Raw genomic sequence first — 25,673 nt, 5'->3', positions numbered from 1 at the left:
GAGGGAGTATTGATTTTATGGATCTGTTTTTTAACTGTTCTTTTGTGCGTTACTTAGGCTGGGTAGTTCAAGACTTTTTATGTGATCATGAGAGATCATTCTTTATGACTTGTGATCAATGAATATATCATACGCTAGAATGACACCCTTTTTACTAAAAAATCCCCTGCAACTTAATATATTTTCTTCCAGCAAGGATCTATTATTCAATATTGTTCACGGTTTTCTTTTTGTATTTTGGTTTTGTTCACTTTTTTTCACTTCACAAAATTCTTTTTCCATCACACCAACATATTGCATTTTGGCACTTTGATGTTCATGCTTAGTCACATAGATGGATGTGAAGTGCTCCATCATTTTTGATTTATTTTTTCTTGTTTTTCACACTTAATTCATACTAATTCATACCTTCTATTTCACATCCCATTCATGTTTTCACATTATTTAATTTCATTTATATTTACTCACACACTTTTCATCACTTTTTATCAACACATCATGCACAGCTCCTATTGTTTGCATACCTTATTTTTTGCATAAATTTTTTTTTTCATTTTTGGGTCAATATTGGTACACATATACCAACACAGTCATCAATTATGATAATATACACACATGCACTTTATTGACTTTATTATGTACTTATTTTAATTAATCTTACTGATCATTTACATAATACTTTATGTGTATATACAATTTTGGGTATATTATAGGTATAATATATTATTCATTCTTTATCACATATAGAGTTGCTGGGGTATCTATCTATTTTTGACCAGGGAATTAAACTTAAACATGGTCTACTTCATTAGACTATTCCCTGGCCCTTAGTTATGATATTTCGGGCTTAATCTAGTGTTTGCCCTTTTCCAAAATGGCCACCGGGATTGAGCGCTCTGATGCGCATGCGCCCCTGCTCCCGTGGGTGCCTCTGGTCTGACGTCCGTATCGCTGATGGCGCAGTTCCGGCGCCCTCGGTGATGTGGACTGACGACTGGCGCGGTCAGGGGTGTAGTGGGCTACATTACATCGGAGCACCCGATAATTAAAATCACGATTTGTTATTGGCCAAGGTAAGCAACACTAGGTATTTAAACCTGCCCAGCCCTGCATTCCTCACCACTCCTTGAGAAAGGTTGACGAAACGCGTTGGAGGGTGAGGTGCAGGGGATGCAGTTATGGGGGATGGTGCTTTCCATAGGTGAAATGGTCTGAGTACAGGATTGTTCCTTGGCAATTTAGCCACTTTTTTTACTCTCAGTACCTAGACTCAGGAGCATTGGTTTACAAAATAGGCACACCGCACTTTATGGCATATGAATTGAACCTTTTAGAATCCTATATTTTTACCATCTGTTGTCTCCCCCTTGTCTTGCATAATTTATTTTGATTAAAATTGTATGTTGTTATGATCCCCTGCACCCATTGTTTTTAATTGTCCATTGTGTCCATGTTGTTTTTATGGGATTACTTTGGGATTTATGAACTAATAAAGAATTAAGGTTTTGGTATAAAAGTTGATTATGGAAATTCTTTAAATGACCCTGGTGCCTACAAGTCTGCTCCCTTCTGGTCAGAACTCTAATGTCTATAAGTCTGCCCCCTTCTGGTCAGAACCTTAATGTCTACAAGTCTGCCCCCTTCTGGTCAGAACCCTAATGTCTACCATTCTGCCTCCTTCTGGCCATGCTGCCCACCAGCCTGCCCCCTTCTGGCCAAGGCCCTGGTGCATGAGGATTTAAGACCAAGACTACCATAGATAGCCGGAAAGATGTGAATTTAGAGTCTACGTTTTTTAGGCAACTTCAGACTCCAACAGACTGTCACTGGCCATGGCTGTGTCCTACTGCAGACATCTAAAAAGCAGCTACCACCTACCCAAGGAGGGGACTAACATAATTTTGTAAGACCAGACCTGAATACACACTAATGGGGATCTCCGGTTTGGACAATCCCAACTTGATGGAGGAAACTCTAATCAAAAAGTGTCCTCCTATTGGGATCCCCAGGGACCATCTGTAATCTATAAGGAGACCTGGCAACAAGTGTTCAGGTTCCCTGCAGCACCCCCACAGGAGAAATGAAGTATTACAGTGGTCATTCACATCTAAACTGCACAACCCCTATAACCATACGTGTACAATATGCGAATTAAAGGAGAAGTTCGGCCAAAACTATTTTTTAATATGTTATTACTTATGGAAAGTTAGATTTATGGAAAGTTAGACAAATTCCTAATGTACATTAGTTATGGGAAATGCACATATAATGCTATTTCCCTTAATTTAGTACATCAGGCAGACTTCAGATTCTGTAAAAAAAGTGACGTCACAAATCAATTGTAATTCCTATGGATTGTCCAGCAGGAGGTGCACTATATGTAGAAGCCTATGGCACTGTATTGTTTCTAAGGATGTCTATGTAAAGTAATGGAATGTAATGTACAGTATGCTTTATTAATTGAATACATTTATGGAATACTTTGGGGAGCAAGTGTCCTTGCTCCCCAAAGTATTCCATGAATGCATTCAATCAATACATTTGGAGGGTACCGAGCAGGGAGGGAGGGGGGAGGTAGTTTGATGCACAGGCACCTCTCTCTCTCCCTGCTCATCAACTGATTCCTGACGTCACCTTTTTTTTTTTTTTTTTTACAGAATCTGAAGCCTCCCCGATCTACTAAATTTAGGAAAATAGCAGTATAAGTGCATTTTCCATAAAGAATGTACATTAGGAATTTTTTAACTTTCCATTAGTAATAACATATTAAAAAATATGTTTTGGCCGGAGTTGTCCTTTAACCCTTCACTGCTGTATTATCCGAAATCTGGCTCTATGAATACATACATACACACACATATATATATATATATATATATATATATATATATATATATATACACTCACCGGCCACTTTATTAGGTACACCTGTCCAACTGCACGTTACCACTTAATTTCTAATCAGCCAATCACATGGCGGCAACTCAGTGCATTTAGGCATGTAGACATGGTCAAGACAATCTCCTGCAGTTCAAACCGAGCATCAGTATTGGGAAGAAAGGTGATTTGAGTGCCTTTGAACGTGGCATGGTTGTTGGTGCCAGAAGGGCTGGTCTGAGTATTTCAGAAACTGCTGATCTACTGGGATTTTCACGCACAACCATCTCTAGGGTTTACAGAGAATGGTCCGAAAAAGAAAAAAACATCCAGTGAGCCGCAGTTCTGTGGGCGGAAATGCCTTGTTGATGCCAGAGGTCAGAGGAGAATGGGCAGACTGGTTCCAGCTGATAGAAAGGCAACAGTGACTCAAATAGCCAACCGTTACAACCAAGGTAGGCAGAAGAGCATCTCTGAACGCACAGTACGTCGAACTTTAAGGCAGATGGGCTACAGCAGCAGAAGACCACACCGGTGCCACTCCTTTCAGCTAAGAACAGGAAACGGAGGCTACAATTTGCACAAGCTCATCGAAATTGGACAGTAGAAGATCGGAAAAACGTTGCCTGGTCTGATGAGTCTCGATTTCTGCTGTGACATTCAGATGGTAGGGTCAGAATTTGGCGTCAACAACATGAAAGCATGGATCCATCCTGCCTTGTATCAACGGTTCAGGCTGGTGGTGGTGGTGTCATGGTGTGGGGAATATTTTCTTGACACTCTTTGGGCCCCTTGGTACCAATTGAGCATCGTTGCAACACCACAGCCTACCTGAGTATTGTTGCTGACCATGTCCATCCCTTTATGACCACAATGTACCCACCATCTGATGGCTACTTTCAGCAGGATAATGCGCCATGTCATAAAGCTAGAATCATCTCAGACTGTTTTCTTGAACATGACAATGAGTTCACTGTACTCAAATGGCCTCCACAGTCACCAGATCTCAGTCCAATAGAGCATCTTTGGGATGTAGTGGAACGGGAGATTCGCATCATGGATGTGCAGCCGACAAATCTGCGGCAACTGTGTGATGCCATCATGTCAATATGGACCAAAATCTCTGAGGAATGCTTCCAGCACCTTGTTGTATCTATGCCACCAAGAATTGAGGCAGTTCTGAAGGCAAAAGGGGGTCCAACCCATTACTAGCATGGTGTACCTAATAAAGTGGCCGGTGAGTGTATATACACCAATGCGGCTGATAATTGTGTATAATGTGCATGTAGTATACATCTCTTTCGAGGGGGCCAGCAGAATTCTACTGGCACATGCACCGGGTGAATTATTCATGTTACTCCATCAGTCAGGCCATAAATCCGTCCAGCTCAGAGACTGATTTATTGAGGATTTTCCGAGGCTGCTCCTTTATTATAAAATATTAATATGGGCTGATAGATATATGTTGTCATGGAGGAGCTTAGGATGCTGAGACGTTGCTAAATGAGATCTGACTTAGAAACCTGCATGCGGCCACTTTCTCAGCCATTGTAAATGCAATCTTGAGCCCCTGACTCTGACCACTGTAACTATCTATTATCCCCTGGATGTTCTTGGACACAGTTTTGTGACTGAGCTTATCTGCAGTGTCTATTGGAGTCTATGGTAGTCTGAACTCCTCCCTCCATTTCACCAGAGGCTCGGCCTGCTTCTCTGTCACTTTTTATATCAATGCCTGAAGCTTTGTTTTTTCATTATGGTTGCTGAGTATGAGCACAAGCCCAACACAAAGTTAGCAAGACGTGAGTACTGTATGACAGCTGCTACAGAACAGGATGAAAAGAGCTCCGAGAGGGAGGAGAGCAATAGAGCGGGGGCGGGGAACTGTGAAGGGCAGTAAGTTATTTCTTTGTTAGCAATCTGCATTCATGTTCACATGGCGTATGAGACCGGCCGTTCTGTGACCCAGCCAGGTCACGGAACGGCCGGTCTCTGCAAAGATCATCCCGGCCAGTACTGCAGTACCGGCTGGATGATCTTTCCGGCTGCAGTGTTCTGATGCGGGCGCATCAGCACGCGCCCACATCAAAACTCCCCATAGCACACTTCATAGTGTGCACCGACAGAGTTTCCTATGGCTGCTATTCACTGGATTGCGGGCGCAGAAAACTGACATGTGCGTTGCGTGCGGCGTCTCTTGGGATCCCGGCCGGAGGGTATACTATGTGTATACACTCCGGCTGGAATCCCATAAAAGAACATGCAAGGTGTCTTGGCGACAAAGGCTGTACTTTTGCGCTGTGTGAGCATAGCCTTATACTTATATCCCTAACCAATATGCAGAATATAGTATATTTAAAGGGTATCCGTCATTAAAAAAATAAACTTTTTTTTTTCATTTAAAAAAAAAACTAAAAACTTTTTTTTCATGGTCTCACCAATCAGGAGAGCGAGGAGGTAACAGCAATTTGTACTTGCTTGTTGTCCATCATCTTCGTCCTGTGGCCTCATAGACTTATAATGCTGCAAAGATGGACTAAACGGAGTACAGCACAGTTCTACCACACACACTGCAGTTTTGGCGTGCGTCCTGTGCTCTCTACTGATTGTGACTTCTCAGGGGAGAAGAGTTTTCTCAAATCTAGGGTGTTGCTTTTGGCTTGCACTTTATGGTTCAATATATTTTTTATTAAAGACTTTACAGAATAGACATACTGTACGTACAAAGGGTATGCATCCAGAAAATAATTGCGGCTAGGTAGGAAATTCTGACAGAATGATACAATAGCCAAAAAAATCAAAATTCAGTAAAATAACATATTAATCAATGCAGGTCCGGATAGAAGGGGTCAAATCACTCCAACTACATCAACAAGAAATTGTCTACAACGTAGGAGACCCTCTTAGGCAATTGGTGGCTTGACATTGTTTTTGTATATACAAAGCAACAACAAAAAGGGGTAGCCAAACAGGTGCACACCGACAAACACTGAACACGTAAGAGGGGGTAAAGTGTGGGGGAAAGAGAAATTGGAGTACCAAGGGAAGGGGGAGAGAAGGGAAGAGCTGTAGTGCTGTCTGCTAGTGCGATATTTAGGAGTCCAATGAGAAAGTGAGAAGAGAGGGAGAGAAGGGAGAAGAGAGAGAGGAAGGGGGGTTAAGAGGGGAGAGAAGGAGTGTGGTAGCCCACCGCCACCCAGCTACCAGGCATCTGGGGTGTCCAAACCAGAAAGCTAGAGATTGGCTTGCACTTTAAATCAATGGCACATCTGGCTGATTGTGTGATCACAGCTTTATAGAAGTACAAGATAGAACTAAAAACTACAACACAGACCAGAAAGAGATAGTAATAATAATATATATAATAAAAGTAATTACAAAAGAATTGTTACTATTACTATATTATTCTGGTATAATTATTACTTTAACTATAGTATTATTTTTTATTATTATTATTACGATTATAGTCTTGTTTTATTTCATATTTCATATAAGTAGCAGTAGTAGTATTACTATTTTTATAGTATTATTGATATTATTTTACTTTTTACTTTACTATTATTGTTATTGCTATTATTATTACTTCCTTTTGTATTATGAATATTACTATTATAATATTATTTTATATTATTATTAATATTATTATTATTTTATTACCACCATTGTAACAGCATTATTCTTGTTTTATATAATAAATATCAGTAGTACTGTTAATATTCTTTTACTGTGATTATTATAATATAGCATCTCATTTTAAAACCTATTATTATCACTATTATTATTATTATTATTATATTCTTTAGTTGTACGGTATATTAGTATTATAACGGCAGTATTCTTTAATTTTATCAAAATTATCATTTTTATTATTGTTAATATTACTGTAATATTGTTGTTGTTGTTGTATTACCCTATTATTATCCAGATTGTTTTGTTGTTGTTGTTGTTGTATTACCCTATTATTATCCATATTGTTTTATTGTTGTTGTTGTTGTATTACCCTATTATTATCCATATTGTTGTTGTTGTATTACCCTATTAGTATCCATATTGTTGTTGTATTATCCTATTATTGTCCTTTCTGTTGCTGTTTTATTATCCTTCTTGTTGTTGTATTATCCTATTATTGTCATTATTTTTGTAGTTGTTGTATTATCATTGTTGCTGTTGTGTGTACTGTTCTATTATTATCATCCATACTGTAGTAGTTGTTGTTGTTGTACTGTTCTATTATTATCATCCGTACTGTAGTAGTTGTGGTTGTTGTACTGTTCTATTATTATCATCCATACTGTAGTAGTTGTTGTTGTTGTACTGTTCTATTATTATCATCCGTACTGTAGTAGTTGTGGTTGTTGTACTGTTCTATTATTATCATCCGTACTGTAGTAGTTGTGGTTGTTGTACTGTTCTATTATTATCATCCGTACTGTAGTAGTTGTTGTTGTTGTACTGTTCTATTATTATCATCCGTACTGTAGTTGTTGTTCTTGTACTGTTCTATTATTATCATCCGTACTGTAGTTGTGGTTGTTGTTGTTGTACTGTTCTATTATTATCATCCGTACTGTAGTTGTGGTTGTTGGTGTTGTACTGTTCTATTATTATCATCTGTACTATAGTTGTTGTTGGTGGTGTTGTTGTACTATTCTATTATTATCCTTATTTTAGTTGGTGTTGTTGTATTATCCAATTGTTATTACCAGTTGTTACTATTTTGAAGGACCCGGCCAAGTCAATGAAGCAATGTACTGATCGCTGAATCTGTAGACCTTATAAATATGAATACCTTTATTTCTTTCTCCACCTGAGCTGTTTTCTTGAAATATTTTGCTTCTTTACAAAGAAAAAGAAAAAAAAACAATCTAAGGAAAACAGATAAGAGGGAGGATAAGAGAATGCAGCAAAAAACAATAAGGTAAGAAAATATCTGATGAGAAAAGTAGTTTAAAGAAGTGACAAGAGTTGAAGCAATCTCCGGGTGCCGGCAGAGAAATTCAATAAGTTGCTCTTTAGAAGACAAGATAAATGAGGACGTAATAACACATAAGAGCTGCGGCAAAGAAACTTCTGGAAAAGAAGAAAACTTCACAGACGCAAGGTCCTCATAGCTGCTTCTGTGCAATCATCCACAGCAACTACGATCACACTACAACCCCCAGCATGGCCTGACAGACTGGAAGGAAAAGGGGAAATCAGTGGGAACAAAGAAGAGACCACAATAGTCATAAAACTCCTTCAAATCTTGTGACAATGGTGACTGTGCGGCCTTTAGATTGTTTGCAGCATCAGGGGCCTACAACAGGGTTGCTGAAGCTTGGCCATTTAATATGCAAAGACCACAACTCTCCCCATGCCTTGACAGCCTTTGGTCATTGGTCTCCCATCTATTGGTTTACAGCTAATAAAAAACCTACAACTCCCAGCATGTCCTGATGGCCTTAGATCAGTGGTCTCCATATCATGGCTCTCTAGCATGCTGAGAATTGTAGTTTTGCAACAGCTCTCAGGTTAAAGGCCACTGGTTTAACCCTATAAATCTGTCTATTTTTGGCCTAGTCCTTCTTCATTCGCCCCCAAGGACATTTCCAGTAAATAAAATCCACACAATCCGTCTGATGAACGACTTCCCATTAATAACATTTAATTAAATTGAAGCAGGAAAAGTCCCATTTGCTTGTCTACATGCAATCCCGTCGTGTCTGGTAAAGCCTGTGATAACCATTTTGATATACTGTACTAATAATTGCATTCCTTTTATTGCCGCCACCATAACCAAACATGACAGCAGCCTGTTTATCCGCCTAGGCTGTAGTGTATATTTCATTACATGCACCTGCGCCCGGCGTGCCACATGTGCTCTGCTGGGCCAGACATTGCCAATGGTAATTCATTCAGGGGCTGGCAGGCAGCTGATAAAACCCTGCAGATAAATCAAGGAGCAGACGCTTCGCTGGGAGGGTATGAACCCCGCCATATACTCTGCTTAATGACTTTCCATGTATAAGACTCTTCATGTATAAGTTTTACCATAAGGGCATATGAAGAGGAGGGTAAAGATACAGCTATGCCTGCATGAATGCAAAAACATACATATAGATTAATGTATGACCACAACACTGTATGACCACTAGCACTTTATATGTAAGGTGCACATAAGGGCGAGTTTTACTATAAGAAAACAGTAGGCTATGTCTGTATTTGTTAGAAGAATCTATGTTGGAACCTCTATTGGTCATATTTTATAATGTAGAAAATGTTCACTTTTTTGCAACAGCGCCCTCCCAGGAGAAGTAAAGTATGACATGCTGTCAATTAAAAATCAATAAGTGAATGTAATGCAAGGACTGTAAGGCTGGGTTCACACTACATTTTTGCAATCCGTTTTTCTTTTATCAATCCTTTTTTTGCAAAAAACGGATGGAAAAATGGATGCAGCTGTGTGCATCCATTTTTTTCATTAACTTCCATAAAAAAAAACAGAAAAACATGGTCCGTTTGCAAAAAAAAGATTGCAAAAACGTAGTGTGAACCCAGCCTAATACTAAAATAATACTTTTTTTTCTTTAATCTGCCTGTTTTGATAGATTAACCCTTTAGAATGGTGACATGTCATGTTGGTGCTCTGTTGTTGCTGAGGCCTTTTAAGCCCCCTCCTTGGTGCACAGATATTTCTTATTCTCTCCATTTCAAGGGGCAGGACCAGGCCTGGGCTGTTTGCCAGTAGTGCTCACATTGGACTTCCTTTCCCTTAAATGTCTGGTCAATCAGAACCTAGCACTTAGTTCTTATGAAATAACATAGTGCTGGCGAAAGTGCAGTAGACTAAACTTTTTACTCTCTCCTGCACATAGCACAAGCTAAGCCCCTCCTCCACTCCTTGTGTTCTGCCTTGGCCTTTCTGTTACTGGAGACTGACTGAAACTAACAACATTGAGGGAACAGCAATTTGTAGGGAAGTTAGAAAACTGGAGGCCAAGACATTGTGGGTTTGTTTCTGGGATAAGAGGTAAATAACTATGGCAGTCCTGAAAGATTGTGCGGTCTCACATTCAGTTTTTTTGATGAAAAGATAGATCATAAATGATAAGCACATATATATGATATGATAATATATGATATTCGGCCCACATAAAAGGCCCTTACATGATGTGTGTAATTACAAAGGGTCAATGTATATTGTGGCTCTGTAGAAATCAGTGACCCTACCTGAAATGTCTGGTGTCCTTAATGGCGCGGTCACTGGGGATGCGCTCACTTTCTCTCTGGTTGAAGGCGTACAGCCTGTAGGGGTCCTCCCCAGGTTTCCATCTTTGAGCATTCAGGTATCTGCGCTCATCAAACTGGTCCCATAGATCATCCCAGTCCACATCTGTGTCCTGTACATAGGAAGAGAAGGAGCTCAGCTGTCATATGTTAATATGTAAAGCCGCATATAGCAATGAAAAGCATTAAAAGTATTTTGTGCCATTTAAAATGTGTATTACCTACTCTTATTACCAGGGGGCAACAGCCGACCCATCACCGACTGATCATTGGTGCCATATTCTAGTGATCTGCTGCCAAAGTGTACGCTGGCACAATCCTTAAAGGTGTAGTTCAATAAACAAAAATTTTCTTTCAAATTAACTTGTGCCAGAGATTTGTTATTGATTTCTATTAAAAAGTCTCAAGTCTTTCAGTACTTATCAGCTACTGTAAGTCCTGTAGGAAGTGGTATACTTTCTAGTCAGGAGAGGAGGAAAGGTTTTCTGTGGGGATTTGCTGGTGCTCTGGACAGTTCCTGACATTGACAGAGGTGGCAGCAGAGAGCACTGTGTCAGACTGGAGAGATTACACCACTTCCTGCAGGACATACAGCAGATGATACGTTCTGGAAGTTTTGAAATTTTTTTATAGAAGTTAATTACAATTTCTGGCACCAGTTAATATGATAGAATGAACAACCTCTTTAAAAATGACCCATTCCGCTCTGTTACATCAGCATATGTTACCAGTTACCGTATATATATAACATTGCAGCACTCAAATATTATGTATATATCTGACTAGAGCAATATACAAATCTTCAAGATATAAGTACACAGCTCTACTGCAGTTAATGAAACCAACACCCCACCCTGTAATCCATCTCTCACTATCTATTATGTTCTCTTAGCAAAATGCACAAAACAGGAGATTTGGAGGAATGAGATATTTATCCAATAATTGACTTTTATTCCCTTAGTGAGACGACATTTATCACAGTAATACCATTCTGCGATCCGATTTATTTATAGGTTTATGAAGGAGAACGCCAGATAACACCCAGCCAGATCGTCCCCTAATAAATCTACTTTTAATTGGAAAGGCTTGTTGGGCCTTGTGATCAGGTGGGGGCCGGCCGGATTTATAATGTCACATATACATATATACACACAGAAATAAATGTATTCACCTAGCAAAACACAGAATTACATAGAGACATACAAACATTTCCATACAAAATTATATATCTATATATATATACAGTATATGTGTGTGTGTGTGTGTGTGTGTGTATACACACATTCATATGCATGGATCTATTTCTATATAAGGCCATATTGGCACAACGTAAGTAATGTATTAATCACGGCCGTTGTTGCCGATTTGCAGCACGGCCGTGATTAATACGTTACTTAAATTGTGCTACAGCTAGAGGGAATCCCGGACGGATTGTATACACATAGTATACAATCTGGCCGGAATCGCTAACGACCCCTCAAAAAACTGACATGTCAGTTTTATGTGACAGATATTAAGTGAATAGCGGCCACAGAGAACCTGTCAGTTCACACAATGGAGCGTGCGGCTCTGGCCGCAAGCTCCATTGTGTGCAGCGGGGAATTCGGATGCAGACGCATACTGATGCGCCTGCATCGAAATTCAGCAGAAGTGAAGATCATCCGGCCTGTACTGCAGTCACAGAACGGCCGGTGTTATATGTTGTGTGAACATGGCCTAAATATACAAACTGTACGAATAAACATAAATCTGAGATAGATAGATAGATAGATAATAGATAGATAAATAGGAGATAGAGAGATAGATTAATAGATAGATAGATAGATAGATAGATTAATAGAAAGATAGATAGGAGATCGATAGATTTGCAGAAAATCCACGGCACGCAAATCTTAAAAAACGAAGGGTGAATTTATTCAAATATCTTAGTGCTGCAAATTCAAAGAGTCCATATTTAAATAAATCCCCCCCCCCCTCGTTGCCTCTGTCAGCTGTTCTCTCCATTCACTTCCAGTGAAGCTATAAGAACAGCTAACCAGGTAAGTGAACAACTGAATGAATGGAGGCACAGGACCCTGAGGTAGGGACCCTTTAAGAAATACCATCTAATTTAGAATGCTCCTAGAGTTCCTGTCTGTAGAGACCTCATAGGAAACAAGGCAATAGATAGAATAATAGTGATAATTCTTTGCAGAGTCGATAAGTAAGAACATTATATAAGACGTAATAGAGTTAACATTGATTTATTTCCAGCACCGTCCTCCATGTTGTAGCAGCGTCTGATATTAATTATAACACTCGTCTTGCTGAAGGTTTGCACGGTCTGATAGGGACTATGACAAAATGTCATCTACGGTAGGATATGTACTGTACGGCCCGCGCCGCGATAAAACCTTCACTTCATTGTTATGAAATGTACACATTAAAAAACACTTACAGCCTCTAATTATCACCCGATCACCTCAGCCGTGAAGAATTAGACTGAGATTCAAGGTCTTTCATGAGCCGCATCACCGGCCCGCTGCACCGACGAGATAACACCCTCCATACACCGAGAAGGGAGAGGCGCCATTTGAGAACTTGTCAGACAATGTAGATGAGTTGTAAAATGAGACAATGAGGTCAGTGGTTACTCAATGAACATATGATGAATGAGGTGGTGAAGAATATTGATTATTCCTCTACTCCACAGGAAGAATTTAGTTAGTATTACTTTAAGAAAAGTAACCCAAGGGACCTTGTCATAATTGCATTTAAGTAGGTCTCTCTTTCTCGTATTACCTGCATTGAATATAACTACTATAATACTGCCCCTATATACAAGAATATAAATACTATAACACTGCTCCTATACAGGGCCGGATTAAAGGGAGGGCACCAGGGGCACGTGCCCCGGGGCCTCCACCACTTAGGGTCCCCCACTAGCTCAAACCCTAGCAGAACGGTGCTGCTTACCCAGGATATCAGGCCATGTAATAGGGCCCTAACACAGTGGGCAACAGTGCGCAGAAAGTGCTGTGTTCTCACATTGCGTTATTAACACAAACACAATGTGGGAATACACTCTGATACTTAGTCCACACCCCCCCCCCCCCGCCCCCTGCTCCTGTCTCTAGGGCCTGGCATCTACCCCTGTACTGCAGCCTCTAGTGACCACGTGCATAACAGAAGAGGATGCTGACCCATACAGCCAGGAGCGAGGGGTCTGTGCTAATTCACCTACAGTAAGCAGCCATCTGTATAGATCGCGGTATAGTTCACTTATTTTTTTTGGGGGGTGGGGGATTGTCGACCGGGGCCTCCACCAACCTTAATCCGGCCCTGCTCCTATATACAAGAATATAACTACTATAACACTGCTCCTATATACAAGAATATAACTACTATAATACTGCTCCTATATACAAGAATATAACTACTATAATACTGCTCCTATATACAAGAATATAACTACTATAATACTGCTCCTGTATACAAGAATATAACTACTATAATACTGCTCCTATATACAAGAATATAACTACTGTAATACTGCTCCTATATACAAGAATATATCTACTATAATACTGCCTCCTATATACAAGTATATAACTACTATAATACTGCTCCCTATATACAAGAATATAACTACTATAATATCCCTCCCATATACAAGATTATAACTACTATAATATTGCCCCTATATACAAGAATATAACTACTATAATACTGCTCCTATATACAAGAATATAACTACTATAATACTGCTCCTATGTACAAGAATATAACTACTATAATACTGCTCCTATGTACAAGAATATAACTACTATAATACTGCTCCTATATACAAGAATTTAACTACTATAATACTGCTCCTGTATACAAGAATATAACTACTATAATATTGCTCCTATGTACAAGAATATAACTACTATAATACTGCTCCTATATACAAGAATATAACTACTATAATTGGCGTGGTGAGAGATCCGGCCGGCACTAACTGCAAAGTATACCCAATGTAGGAAGACCCGGGACAGGAGTCTAGAGCACACAAACTGTATCCGAACCGTGGGGCCGCGGTGCAGAGGCAAAATAAAGCAGGATTTATAGACAAGGGTCAAGAAACAGAGTCTCGCACTCACCGGACTGTAGCTGCAAATGTTTTTTTACTTTTGTCTATTGTAACAACTTTATTGATTGTTTTTCAACAACTTTATTGTTAACTGCATTGTTACTTAAGCACCTCCCCTTCACGTACAAGGCGTTCCTAGCCCGACGAAGCGCCTCTGTAGGCGTGAAACATTTTGTTGCTCCTGCTGAACACACCTGCTCTGCCATCTCCCCTCTCCCCGCCTAGCCTACTCTGATGTATCGGAAATAAACCATTTGCAGCTACAGTCCGGTGAGTGCGAGACTCTGTTTCTTGACCCTTGTCTATAACTACTATAATACTGCTCCTATATACAAGAATATAACTACTATAATACTGCTCCTGTATACAAGAATATAACTACTATAATACTGCTCCTATATACAAGAATATAACTACTATAATACTGCCTCCTATATACAAGAATATTACTAATTTAATACCGCCCCTATATACAAGAATATAACTCCTATAATATTTTGTAATCATTATAATTTCTTGTATTACATTTATATTATATTTACAATATTAACATTAGCAATGAGTTGGCTTTGGACAGGGATGAGTGGCTGTATGCTGGCATGGGGTCACTGTGGGCAGATGTGTTCATAGATATCACCTAGAGAGCTTATTGCGGCCATTCCAGGGGTGATCATGTTTGGCCAGCTGTCCTGCTGTCTCTGAGGCATATACAGGATATTGATGTATAGAGCGCAGTGTAATGTGGCCTCCATTGCATTTTATGGCTTTTACATATTTTTCGATATTCAGCAGAAATCCAAGATAGCGGCAGCTTGTTGATACGGAGATCAGCGTGAAGAACGGCCTGACAAGATATAAATTTACCATAATGTAACATTTGAAGTAGCCGGCGTTGTGAAGCCAGTAAGCTCCCATAGCAGATGTTTGAGCCCAAGTCTATGCAAGCTGGTGATTGTAGTCTATGCCAGGGCTGGGAGCGCCTGCCAGCTGTGCTCTTATTATCCCCACCATCATTTACTTCAGGCTGGATTACAGCCCATAAACTATGTTTCATCTCAGTCACAACACTCCTGTGCATCTCCCGCTGATTTATGGGACAGATGCCGAAAAACTCTTCATGTTCAACTCTCCTTCTAATTGTTACATTTTACGAGCCGGCACCGTGGTCGGTATGTATGAAAATGGTTAAGTGAACGGCAGTCTCCGTGATGAGATGTATAGTCCATGTGTGTGTGTGTATTTCTCGATAGAAGCTTATCAGGGTATCAGAACAGGACTTGGATTCCGGGGCTAAATCAATTAACATCAATGGTAGAGATGAGCAAACTTTTCAGAAGTTCAGTACAGCAGGTTGGAGGCAAGGTCCAGGTTCGCTCAAACCGAATCTTAGATGAACCACAATAAAACAGCTAAACGATTGCAGGCGCAACTGTCGCTCCCTTGGTGTCCGTCTCCGGTCTCTGGTATACCCCGCAGCAGCCTTCAGCCCGCTTAGCCAATCACTGACTGAGACAGGACAGGGCTGCAGCCAGTGATTGGCTGAGCAGGCTGCCATCCCGTCTATGGAGCGACAGCTGCTGTACTGTCCCATCTCAGTCAGTGATTGGCTGAGCAGGTTTAAGGGGGTTGCAGACACTGAAGACCCATAGGAGCCACCATTTTTACAAAATTGTTCCAAATACAGTTTATCTGTTGGTACCGAACCAAACTTTTTGCAAAGCACAGTCATGACTATAACAACAATATCACTACACAGTGCAGATTGTTAACAACTTTAAATGACTAGTCAGTGGTGGCCATCTCTTTCCCAATATATCAGCCACAATACACAGTGGTATCTCGGTTCTCAAACTGCTTGGAACTCAAAGTGTATTTTCAATGAAACTTTGCTTTGGTTCTCAAACTCTTGCTCGGTTCTCAAACACTTTTCGGGCCCCCAGTCTTGAAGTACTCGGTTTCTGAACATTTTTGTGAGCGTGGTTGGTGGATTGTACCTGGTGAGTTTAGCACTGGTGAGGCTTCACATACCATACAGTACTGTATAAGACTGCTGGAGTGCATATACAGTGCAGTAGTAGTACAGTCAGTGCACCACCATCTCCCATCCTGTACTGTATAAGACTCCTGGGGTGCATATACAGTACAGTAGTAGTACAGTCAGTGCACCACCATCTCCCATCCGTTACAGTGCTGGGATATGGGGGGCGGAGGGGACTCTAAACAGTAAAGGATGAGTGAGGAGATAGTGACTACTGTACTGTAATTGCTGGTTTTGTTGGATGTTTCCTGTTTATAATGTCCTGTACAGTATATAGTGCTGCTCTGTAATGTCCTGTACAGTATATAGTGCTGCTCTGTAATGTCCTGTACAGTATATAGTGCTGCTCTGTAATGTACTGTACAGTATATAGTGCTGCTCTGTAATGTCCTGTACAGTATATAGTGCTGCTCTGTAATGTACTGTACAGTATATAGTGCTGCTCTGTAATGCAATGTACAGTAATGTGCTGCTCTGTAATGTACAGCATATAGTGCCGTTCTGTAATGTCCCATACAGTATATAGTGCTGCTCTGTAATGTACTGTATAGATTACACTGGGCACTTATCAATGTAATATATATGGGTACTGTTGGTAATTATTGGTGGGTGCTGGAACCAATTAAACACTCTTACATTATTTCCTATGGGAAGACACTGCTCAGTTTTCAGACTGCCTTCTGGAACCAATTAAGTTCGAGAACCGAGATACCTCTGTACCTCAGTGATGTATAAACAGTCATACCTGACAGGCCACAACTTCACTATGGATCCTGACAACTTACCATACTTCCCCCAGGCATACACGCTATCAGGAACAATAATGTGATTTTTTTTTCAAGGAAATAAACAGGGGTTGTAACTGCAGGCAGTCCTGCAATATGCTTGCTTTATTTCTCCATAGATTTCTATGTTTGCATTAAAGAATTATGTACGGATAAACTCCTGGTTCATGCTCGGTACGTGCTGATATTTGGTCTTTTCTCTGTTCAAAGAATGAGACCAAACACAGGAAATCCCAGTCCTTTGCACGCTCACACAATGAAAGAAACCTGTTCTTTAACTTAGGCTATTTATATCACCTATGCATACTAAACAGGAGACAATGCTCTTTGTTATGCAACAGCTTAGTAAGTATAATGTCGCTGTGCGGTTACTGAGCTTTTGGTGCCGTGTTACAGGAGAGCTGACCATACAATGCGAGCATCTCCAGGATTCTCTGCAAATGAGTGTGGACACGGAGCAGTGAAGACTTGTCCCACTTTGCGCTCACTCATGAGTGGATGTCTGTAAGCACGCAAAGAACAGGGATTTCCTGTGTTTGGCCTCTCTTTTTTTCTGAACAGAGCAAAGACCAAATATCAGCACGGAGGGAGCACAGACTGGAGTCTGACAGGAAGGGAGACACCTAGTGGCCATATGTATAATGTTGATTTAAAAATAGAATTTTTTTTAAAAAAATAGAGTATATTCTTTAAAAAAAATGCCAGTGCCTCTTTAAGGTCCCCATACACCTTGAATAACTGATGGCCAAACAATCATTCAGCCAACAGTTGTCTCTCCCGTCCTCCACATACACAGGAACGTTCGGTGCAGTGTTCCAGTGTTCTCTATGGAGAAGGGAGGGTTAAGCCGAAGCCAGAGAGGTCTCACTGCGGTTTATCTCTCCCAGAACAAAGCAGTCAGGTTATAATTTTCCATTACACCTGACCCCTATCTCCACTGACATCATCCTTTTAAAGGACACAGCATTTTCTAACTTTGCCTATGTTTCAAAGGGGCCAATTTATGTTCCCAAGGGGCCTTTGGATATAGTAGGAAGATGGGTCATTGAATTATAGGTATATAAGCAGAATATTTTCAATGCTACCAACATTTTTAATATTTCACTCAGCCAAGTGAAGGACCGTAGTGGATTGAACCTCATGCAAAATAAACTCGGGCCCACATCATAAAAGAAAATGATGGCATTTGGCGCGTTATCCAGGGAGAGTTAATGGAGTACACTGAGCGCTAAGGACGGCTGTAATTTAACTTTTTAAGGGAAACAGTTCTGCCACGAGAATTTCCCTTATGAAATATCGGCCAAACTTTATAACTGTAATAACTCTCGGGGACTATGAGACTGTTCATCTAGCAAGCTGCCAAAAACGTTCTAGGATGAAGCACGATCAGTTGTTGATCGCCGCGCCGTTTATCACATTATCGGAGTAATTATTCAGTTTGGACTCTTTAGTGTGGTAATTCTTCAGCTTGGACTCAATTAAGTCAAACATTGTATTTCATTATTGTGTTAGCGTCTCGGATTGTACTGAATCTATTGTTTCCTATGTGTTTTAGATAAGGTGAAAAACGCAATAAGGTAATGAAGGATTCTAAGTAGTGTTTGGAGAGATATCACCGGCACTACTCCTTAACATGTAATAATGATTATGCCGCTGGACGTATTGTGGACTAATGCCGATTCAGGACGGGGGTGCTCCTCATAAATGCACTTACACATCATTGCACAGTTCCATATAGAGAAGAAAAGCCAAGGGCACTCACCCGTCAGTAGTGAAGAATCTTTATTTCATAGTCAAATAAAATTTCCAAATTGCATACTGGTCAGGGCAGACGCCATCCAAGTTACAGCGTGGTCATGATGGCGATTTCGCGCGCATGCACGCTTTATCTTCTCTATATGGAACTAATGAAGGATTCTATTACCTGCTCATTATGAGTGGCAAATAGCGAGGTTATTGTCGGGGGGATGCTGAATAGATTGAATTCCTTATGGTGGGTCACTGAGAATTAAAAGAAGCCTGTCACCCCGGCTGCCGGGGTAAAGCCCGCCCGACCCCCCGGTGGAGACCCTTATACTTACCCCTTCCTCGAAGTTCCCGTCCCGGACCCCGGCCCGCCGCAGAGTAATGCCCGTTGGAAGCCGTGTGTGCGCTCACTGGAGATGAGTCTGGCGCCCATAGAGAATGACTGCTCCGGGACTGGGACTTTGAGAGGGGGCTAAGTATAGGGGGATCCTGCGGGGGGTTGGGCGGGCTTCACCCCAGCAGCCGGGGTGACAAGTTACCTTTAAGGGCGATAAAGGAGCGGCTTATTAACAGTTGTCATCTCTGACATGTAGAGAGGGGTCTGGGGCAGGAAATCCTCCCTCTCTAAAAGCCATATACCCAAATGCCCCCCTACACATTAGATGGTTGTCTAGTATTGCTAAGGCTGGGTTCACACTGCGTTTTTGTAGTCCATTTAACATATTTGTTTAATGGAAAAAAATGGATGCAAAAATAGATGTATTTGTGTGCATTTGCTTGGATCCATTTTTTCATTGACTCCATTTAAAAAAAGATCAGTCAAACGGACAGCAAAAATGCAATGATTTCCCAACTGTTTTGGCGTTCTCTGGAGGGGGAAGGTCTTCACACAGGGGTTCCATTTATCATGGCTGTGTTTTTTGTTATGAATAGTAAGCATCATCACCCAGTATTCCCTGCATTTCTCTAGTTCCTTGGTTCAGCTTAGTTGCGTCCATAGTCCAATTGGTTGTTGCATTTTTCTTGTAAAGCTCTCATTAACTCGTAGTTGCTCTAATTTTTCACAATTTGCTCTTATTGCGTTTGCTCCTTAGTTCAGTATTACTTTAAGCAACTGTCTCCACAATTTGCCCCCCCTTGTACCATCGGATAGCTGCTTTTAATCCAAAATCTGTCCTGGTATCCGTTTGGCAGGTGATGCAGTTATTGTCCTACAAAACAACTTTTAAACTTGCAGCCCTGTGCCAAATTGGCGTGGCCTACAGTGTCTATGCCCCAGGTCTGCACCGCCTCTCTGTCCCTCCTCCCTACCCTCTTCTTTATTAGGAATGCCCCTTGGCAGGATTTCACTTGCCTGAACAGTGTACAGGTGCCTTGACGATCCAGCACATGTGCAGTGTTCAGAAAAGTGATTACGAGAAAACTTGCCTGGGGCATTCCTAGGAGGGCAGGGAGGAAGGACGTAGAGGTGGTGCAGATGTGGGGCATAGACAAAATAGGCCACGCCTATTTGACACAGGGCTGCAAGTTTAAAAGTTGTTTTTAGGTCAATAACTGCCTCACTTGCCAGTTGTCTCATGCAGGCGGTGAGGAGTGCGACCGGCCTCGGGACCCCCGAGATCTCAAGGGTGTACATGTCACGACCCAGCTGGTGGAATGGCCGCTTAGCCAGTCAGTGATTGGGGCGGGACACTGTTCTAGTCACTGATTGGCTGAGCGGTCAGTACATTAGCCAAGACAGGCCTTTTCCCCCATGTCATGACATCATGACAACTCGGGGGGAAATGCCTTCTCAGGGGTCCTGAGGCCAGTTCCGCTGCTCACCATGGGCAGAGGTAAGTAATTTGATACTTGTCATCACGTTTCCCCCTGCCTCTTACAGCTGCCGGATTTTCGAAATCCCCGGACTTCTCCTTTAACTTTGTGCTTTTGTCTCTGGGTCCTAGTGTCCTCCTGTTTGTGTCATCAGGGTTTTCATTAGGGATATTTTCAGGGACAGTCTGGTGTCTGGTGTTAGGGTCAATTTCAGGGCTAGATGTAGGGATAGCTAGTTCAGGGATAGCTAGTTTAATTTTCACTCCTGACTGCTATAATCATTTGTGCCATCAACAGTTCCCACTTGGTTTTTCATTACTTTTATATATCTTATATGTCTTCATATTTTCAAGCGTTTGTCTGGTTGTTACACAGTTCAACCCTATCATTGGGAGAAGAGGAGTATTGGGAGCCAGAATTAGGATCCAGGAAAGGTGACATCTATAGATTAGGCCCAGTTCTGCCATCTTGTGATCAGTTGGCATCTTTACATCTTCTAAGAACATTTTATGTGGTTCCATCCCCATAGTCCATGGACAGGGACCCTCAACATTCACACAGAAGTTCCATATTTCATCCGGAATGTCACTTTTGTAACAGCTTAATAATTCTATAAACTCTGTAATGAATCAAGCGATACATGACATTATAAAAACAGAGATCCCGGATCATACGACATTTAGTTAAACACGGTAATTCATTGTCGATGGTTTCCAGACATGCTGATAAATTAGTCAGTGTGTTTTTACTTCTCGACACAAAGAAAGAGAAAAAAAAAAAACCCAAGTGAACATAATGACTTGTTTGATGTAACATTTGTGTAATTAGAGGCAAACACTCGGCTGAGCGCACATCGCATGAATGAACCAGTCATTGCCATTAAAAATTACCATACAATATGAAGTCCCGTAAATGTCAGGTGCGATCCAGTGACTATTCTGACCTGCGTAATTATAACTTGTGATATATTCAGAGCTGACATTTCTGCTGAGGAACTTCCCGGTGCAAGAAAAAGACTAAAAATAAAAGAATAAAAATACTGGGAGAAAGAAAACATAGAATATTCCCCAGTAGCGGTATACATAAGTAAGGAGTAGCCTGGAGCTGGATCCTGGGCATCTGTGTGAAAGCTCCTCAGGTCAATGAAGAGGTGACTCCCAGATACTTTAGCATTGTTTGCCAATATTATCTACTTCTTTCCACCCCGGTTTACAAGGCTATTGTTTATAAAAAAACATTGTAACTCGAGGTCAATGTAACTTGAGAAACCAATGCAGTACTTTCTCCTGGTTTCTCCCAGAGTATGATGTGGGAACAGATAGTACTATCTCTGTGTCTTTCCCTGATAATCCCTGGTAAAGACACAAGTACTGGCTCCTATTAGATGAGGTAGGTACAGATAGTACTACAGTACTTCAGTTTCTCTTTCTGTAAATTATGTAGGCACAGATAGTACTGTCTCATCATATTGCTTATTAATAATAAAGGCACAGATAATACTGCATCCCTGTATAAGATTACGGAACAGATAGTGCTGTCTTTGTCTTTCCTTAAGGCCCTATTACACTAAACGAATATTGGCCGTATTTGGCCGATATCAGCCATTACGGGCTGTAATTGTCTGGTGTAATAGAAGACAATGATAAGCTGACATGAATGATGATGGCTGATCGTTGCTGTCGTTTGTCTTTCAACATGTTGAAGGAAAAATTACCAGGATAACAACAATCCGCTGCCGTCACTCTGTAGAATAGGAGCGGAGGCAGCAGACCGCCACTCTCATCTATGGGCTGCCTGGATGATCTAGCAATCACCCGGGCAGGCCCCCCACAGCTCCTCAGACCCCCCAACCCCCCCCCCCCCCGGCTCTCACACGCTTGCTGCCAACGCATGTAATAGGGGATTTACTAATAATAATCACCCAAATAGTACTGTGCATAGATTAAATATATACAGATAGTACTGCCTCCCTGTAGATGGCGAAGGTACAGATAGTACTGCCTCCCTGTAGATGGTGCAGGTACAGATAGTACTGCCTTCCTGTAGATGGTGCAGGTACAGATAGTACTGCCTTCCTGTAGATGGTGCAGGTACAGATAGTACTGCCTTCCTGTAGATGGTGTAGGTACAGATAGTACTGCCTCCCTGTAGATGGTGCAGGTACAGATAATACTGCCTTCCTGTAGATGGTGTAGGTACAGATAGTACTGCCTCCCTGTAGATGGTGCAGGTACAGATAATACTGCCTTCCTGTAGATGGTGTAGGTACAGATAGTACTGCCTCCCTGTAGATGGTGCAGGTACAGATAATACTGCCTTCCTGTAGATGGTGTAGGTACAGATAGTACTGCCTCCCTGTAGATGGTGCAGGTACAGATAATACTGCCTTCCTGTAGATGGTGTAGGTACAGATAGTACTGCCTCCTTGTAGATGGTATAGGTACAGATAGTACTGCCTCCCTGTAGATGGTGTAGGTACAGATAGTACTGCCTCCTTGTAGATGGTGTAGGTACAGATAGTACTGCTTCCATCACAGGCACAGGCAATACTGTCTCCATGCCTTTGTTTATAGCAAAGGCACAGATAGTACTGTTCCCATGTAGCTTATGTAGGAACAGATAGAACTGTTTCTGTGTCTTTCCTTACCTACAAATGAAGGCACATATAATACTTTAAGAGGAACTTGTCAGTTGCAACATATATTCTAAGATGCTGTAAGGACAAGCAAACACATGGTTCCTTTCATATATCTGTCTCTGCTTCCAGAACAGAACAAGTTTATTAAAATGTTGGTCACTTGAGACTTATCACTTTGGCTTGAATGCTATATTAAGGCGACTCTGTACCCACAATCTGACCCCCACAAACCGCTTGTACCATCAGATAGCTGCTATTGTCCTAAAAAAACTGGCAGCCCCGTGCCCTATGGGCGTGGCCTAGATTGTTTATGCATTAGGCTGGCACACCCTCTATGTCCCTCCTCCCCACCCTCCTCATCATTAGGAATGCTCCAGGCAGATTGTCTCCTATTCCCCATCTGTGTCAGCCCGGCACATGGGCTGAATCGTTAGGCCACCTGTGCAATGTTCAGCATGGAGAAAATGTTTCAGTGGCATTCCTAATGATGAAGAGGGTGGGGAGGAGGGACGGAGGGGTGGTGCAAAGTTAGGGCACAGATACTCCCGTTTGTTTTTAGGACAATAACTGCATCACCTGCCGAACAGACCCAAGGACAGATCTTGGATTAAAAGCAGCTATCTGAAGGTACAAGTGGTTTGGGGGGGTCAGATTGTGGGTACAGAGTCACTTTAAGCCTGGAGGCAGCAGAGCCAATGTGCATCTCTTAGTATTCAATGTACAGTATGAGGATTCTACAACCAAGTAATAATTTTATGGCCTTTGGATCCTTTATGAGGAAGGTCACTGGATGATTTCCTTTCTGCAGAATTACTATTTTAATAATACATAATAAATACAGTCCAGTCTATGGGCAGCAGGTGAAGATGAACAGATCGGTGTGTTGTTTGTGGGGAAAAATTCAGTGCAAATCATAATTTATTTATCTGATCATCTGCTCAACCTAGGTCCAGTGGCCGGTACTCAGGGACTGACAGCTCTCTGTATGCATAGTGATAGAGCTAAGGCTACTAAAGGGGTACACAAAATAATTATCATTAAAGTGTATCAGAAACGACAGCCTAGGAGGTTGTGCGTATTATGCTCTCATTGCATATCTGTATTCATGGAGACCCTGCTGAAGTTGAGTTTCCCTAAGGTTGGCGGGAGAATGGAGCCTGAATTATAATAGTATATTAGGATGTATTCATCTTAATGCATATTATAGAATTGAGCTGAGGTAGGGATGGGTTACCATTTACACATACAAGGAGTTAGGTAACGGCACCACCCAGGGCCGGATTAAGGTTGGTGGGGGCCCCAGGCGACAATTTTGTTGTGGGCCCCTCATCCCCCCCCCCCAAAAAAAAAACAATTTAGTGATCTATACAGATGGCTGCTTACTGTTGGGGACTTAGCAAGATGCCAGGCCTAGAGACAGGAGTGGGGAGGGGTGAGTGCCAAGGTGTGTTCTTACATTGTTATTGTGTTAATAATGCAATGTGAGAATCTGCTCTTATCCACTACAGCTAGCATATGCAGTTGTGAATCACGGGCAGAATTAGGACTTGGAAGTCTAGGTCCCATCTGCAGTTCCCAATCATATACACTAGCTGAAGCAGTAAAGAGCACCCACAAAGTACTTAAAGACTGTGTAAAATCCATCCGTGCAGCCCCTGCTTAACAATTATCGAGTTGTGTAAAAGGCTAAGTAAACGAGTGCGCATCTAGCAGATCGGCCCATCTAATAGGACCCTAACTCAGCCTGTGCATCCCTTGGGGTGGTGGTGGGGGGATTTGCTAGGAAGAAGCAGTGTCTGTGTTATGGCTGAGAGCAGTATTGCCCAACCATTTTTTTTTAACCTCGGGGCACCCCTACCGAATAAAGCTCTACAAAATACAAAAAAAAAAAACTTCATACAGTGACTCACAGATGATGTCTTCTTAGATCAGAGGCGTTCGCCTTCCTTTTTCTCTCCATCTGTCCTGGATCACCATGGTGATTTCTTGCAACTAACAATTAATCTCTTCAGAACCTGCCAGACAAACATCTTAGGCGTCGCACTTTTCCAGCAACTTTCTTCCCCTTTTCCCCACCCATAAGGTTCCAAACAGTAGTAATTCCGCTTTTTGGTGTCATGTTTAGTAAAGTCTGTAGGTATGTGGGCTGTTCCTTGTATGTAGGGTCCCCTGCTGTGTCCCCAAATAATAATAATAATGTCCCATGCTGTGCCCCGCATAGTAATAATGTCCCCTGCTGTGCCCCCATATAGTAATAATGTCTCTTCTGTGCCATCCATATAGTAACAATGTCTCCTGCTGTGTCCTCCATATAGTAATAATGTCCCCTGCTCTGCCCCTATATAGTAATAATGTCCCTTCTGTGCCATCCATGTAGTAACAATGTCTCCTGCT

General features: G+C 41.5%; 2 protein-coding genes across 2 annotated transcripts in view; both read right to left on the bottom strand.

Annotated features, from left to right (window-relative positions):
- LOC138773987 (calpain-8-like) overlaps positions 1-25,673 on the bottom strand; it is a 613,980-nt gene that overhangs the window by 292,938 nt on the left and 295,369 nt on the right. The window lies entirely within an intron of this gene.
- The window catches only part of GALNT14 (polypeptide N-acetylgalactosaminyltransferase 14), a 337,247-nt gene that overhangs the window by 176,696 nt on the left and 134,878 nt on the right, over positions 1-25,673 (bottom strand). The window contains exon 2 of the mRNA XM_069955032.1: positions 10,087-10,256. Coding sequence (XP_069811133.1) covers positions 10,087-10,256 — 170 coding nt within the window. The remainder of the gene's footprint in view (positions 1-10,086; positions 10,257-25,673) is intronic.

Source organism: Dendropsophus ebraccatus, chromosome 15, assembly GCF_027789765.1.
Source record: "Dendropsophus ebraccatus isolate aDenEbr1 chromosome 15, aDenEbr1.pat, whole genome shotgun sequence".
In the NCBI taxonomy this organism is placed as follows: domain Eukaryota; kingdom Metazoa; phylum Chordata; class Amphibia; order Anura; family Hylidae; genus Dendropsophus; species Dendropsophus ebraccatus.
The sequence above is the reverse complement of the archived record's forward strand: the minus strand, read 5'-3'. Positions and strand labels throughout refer to the sequence as shown.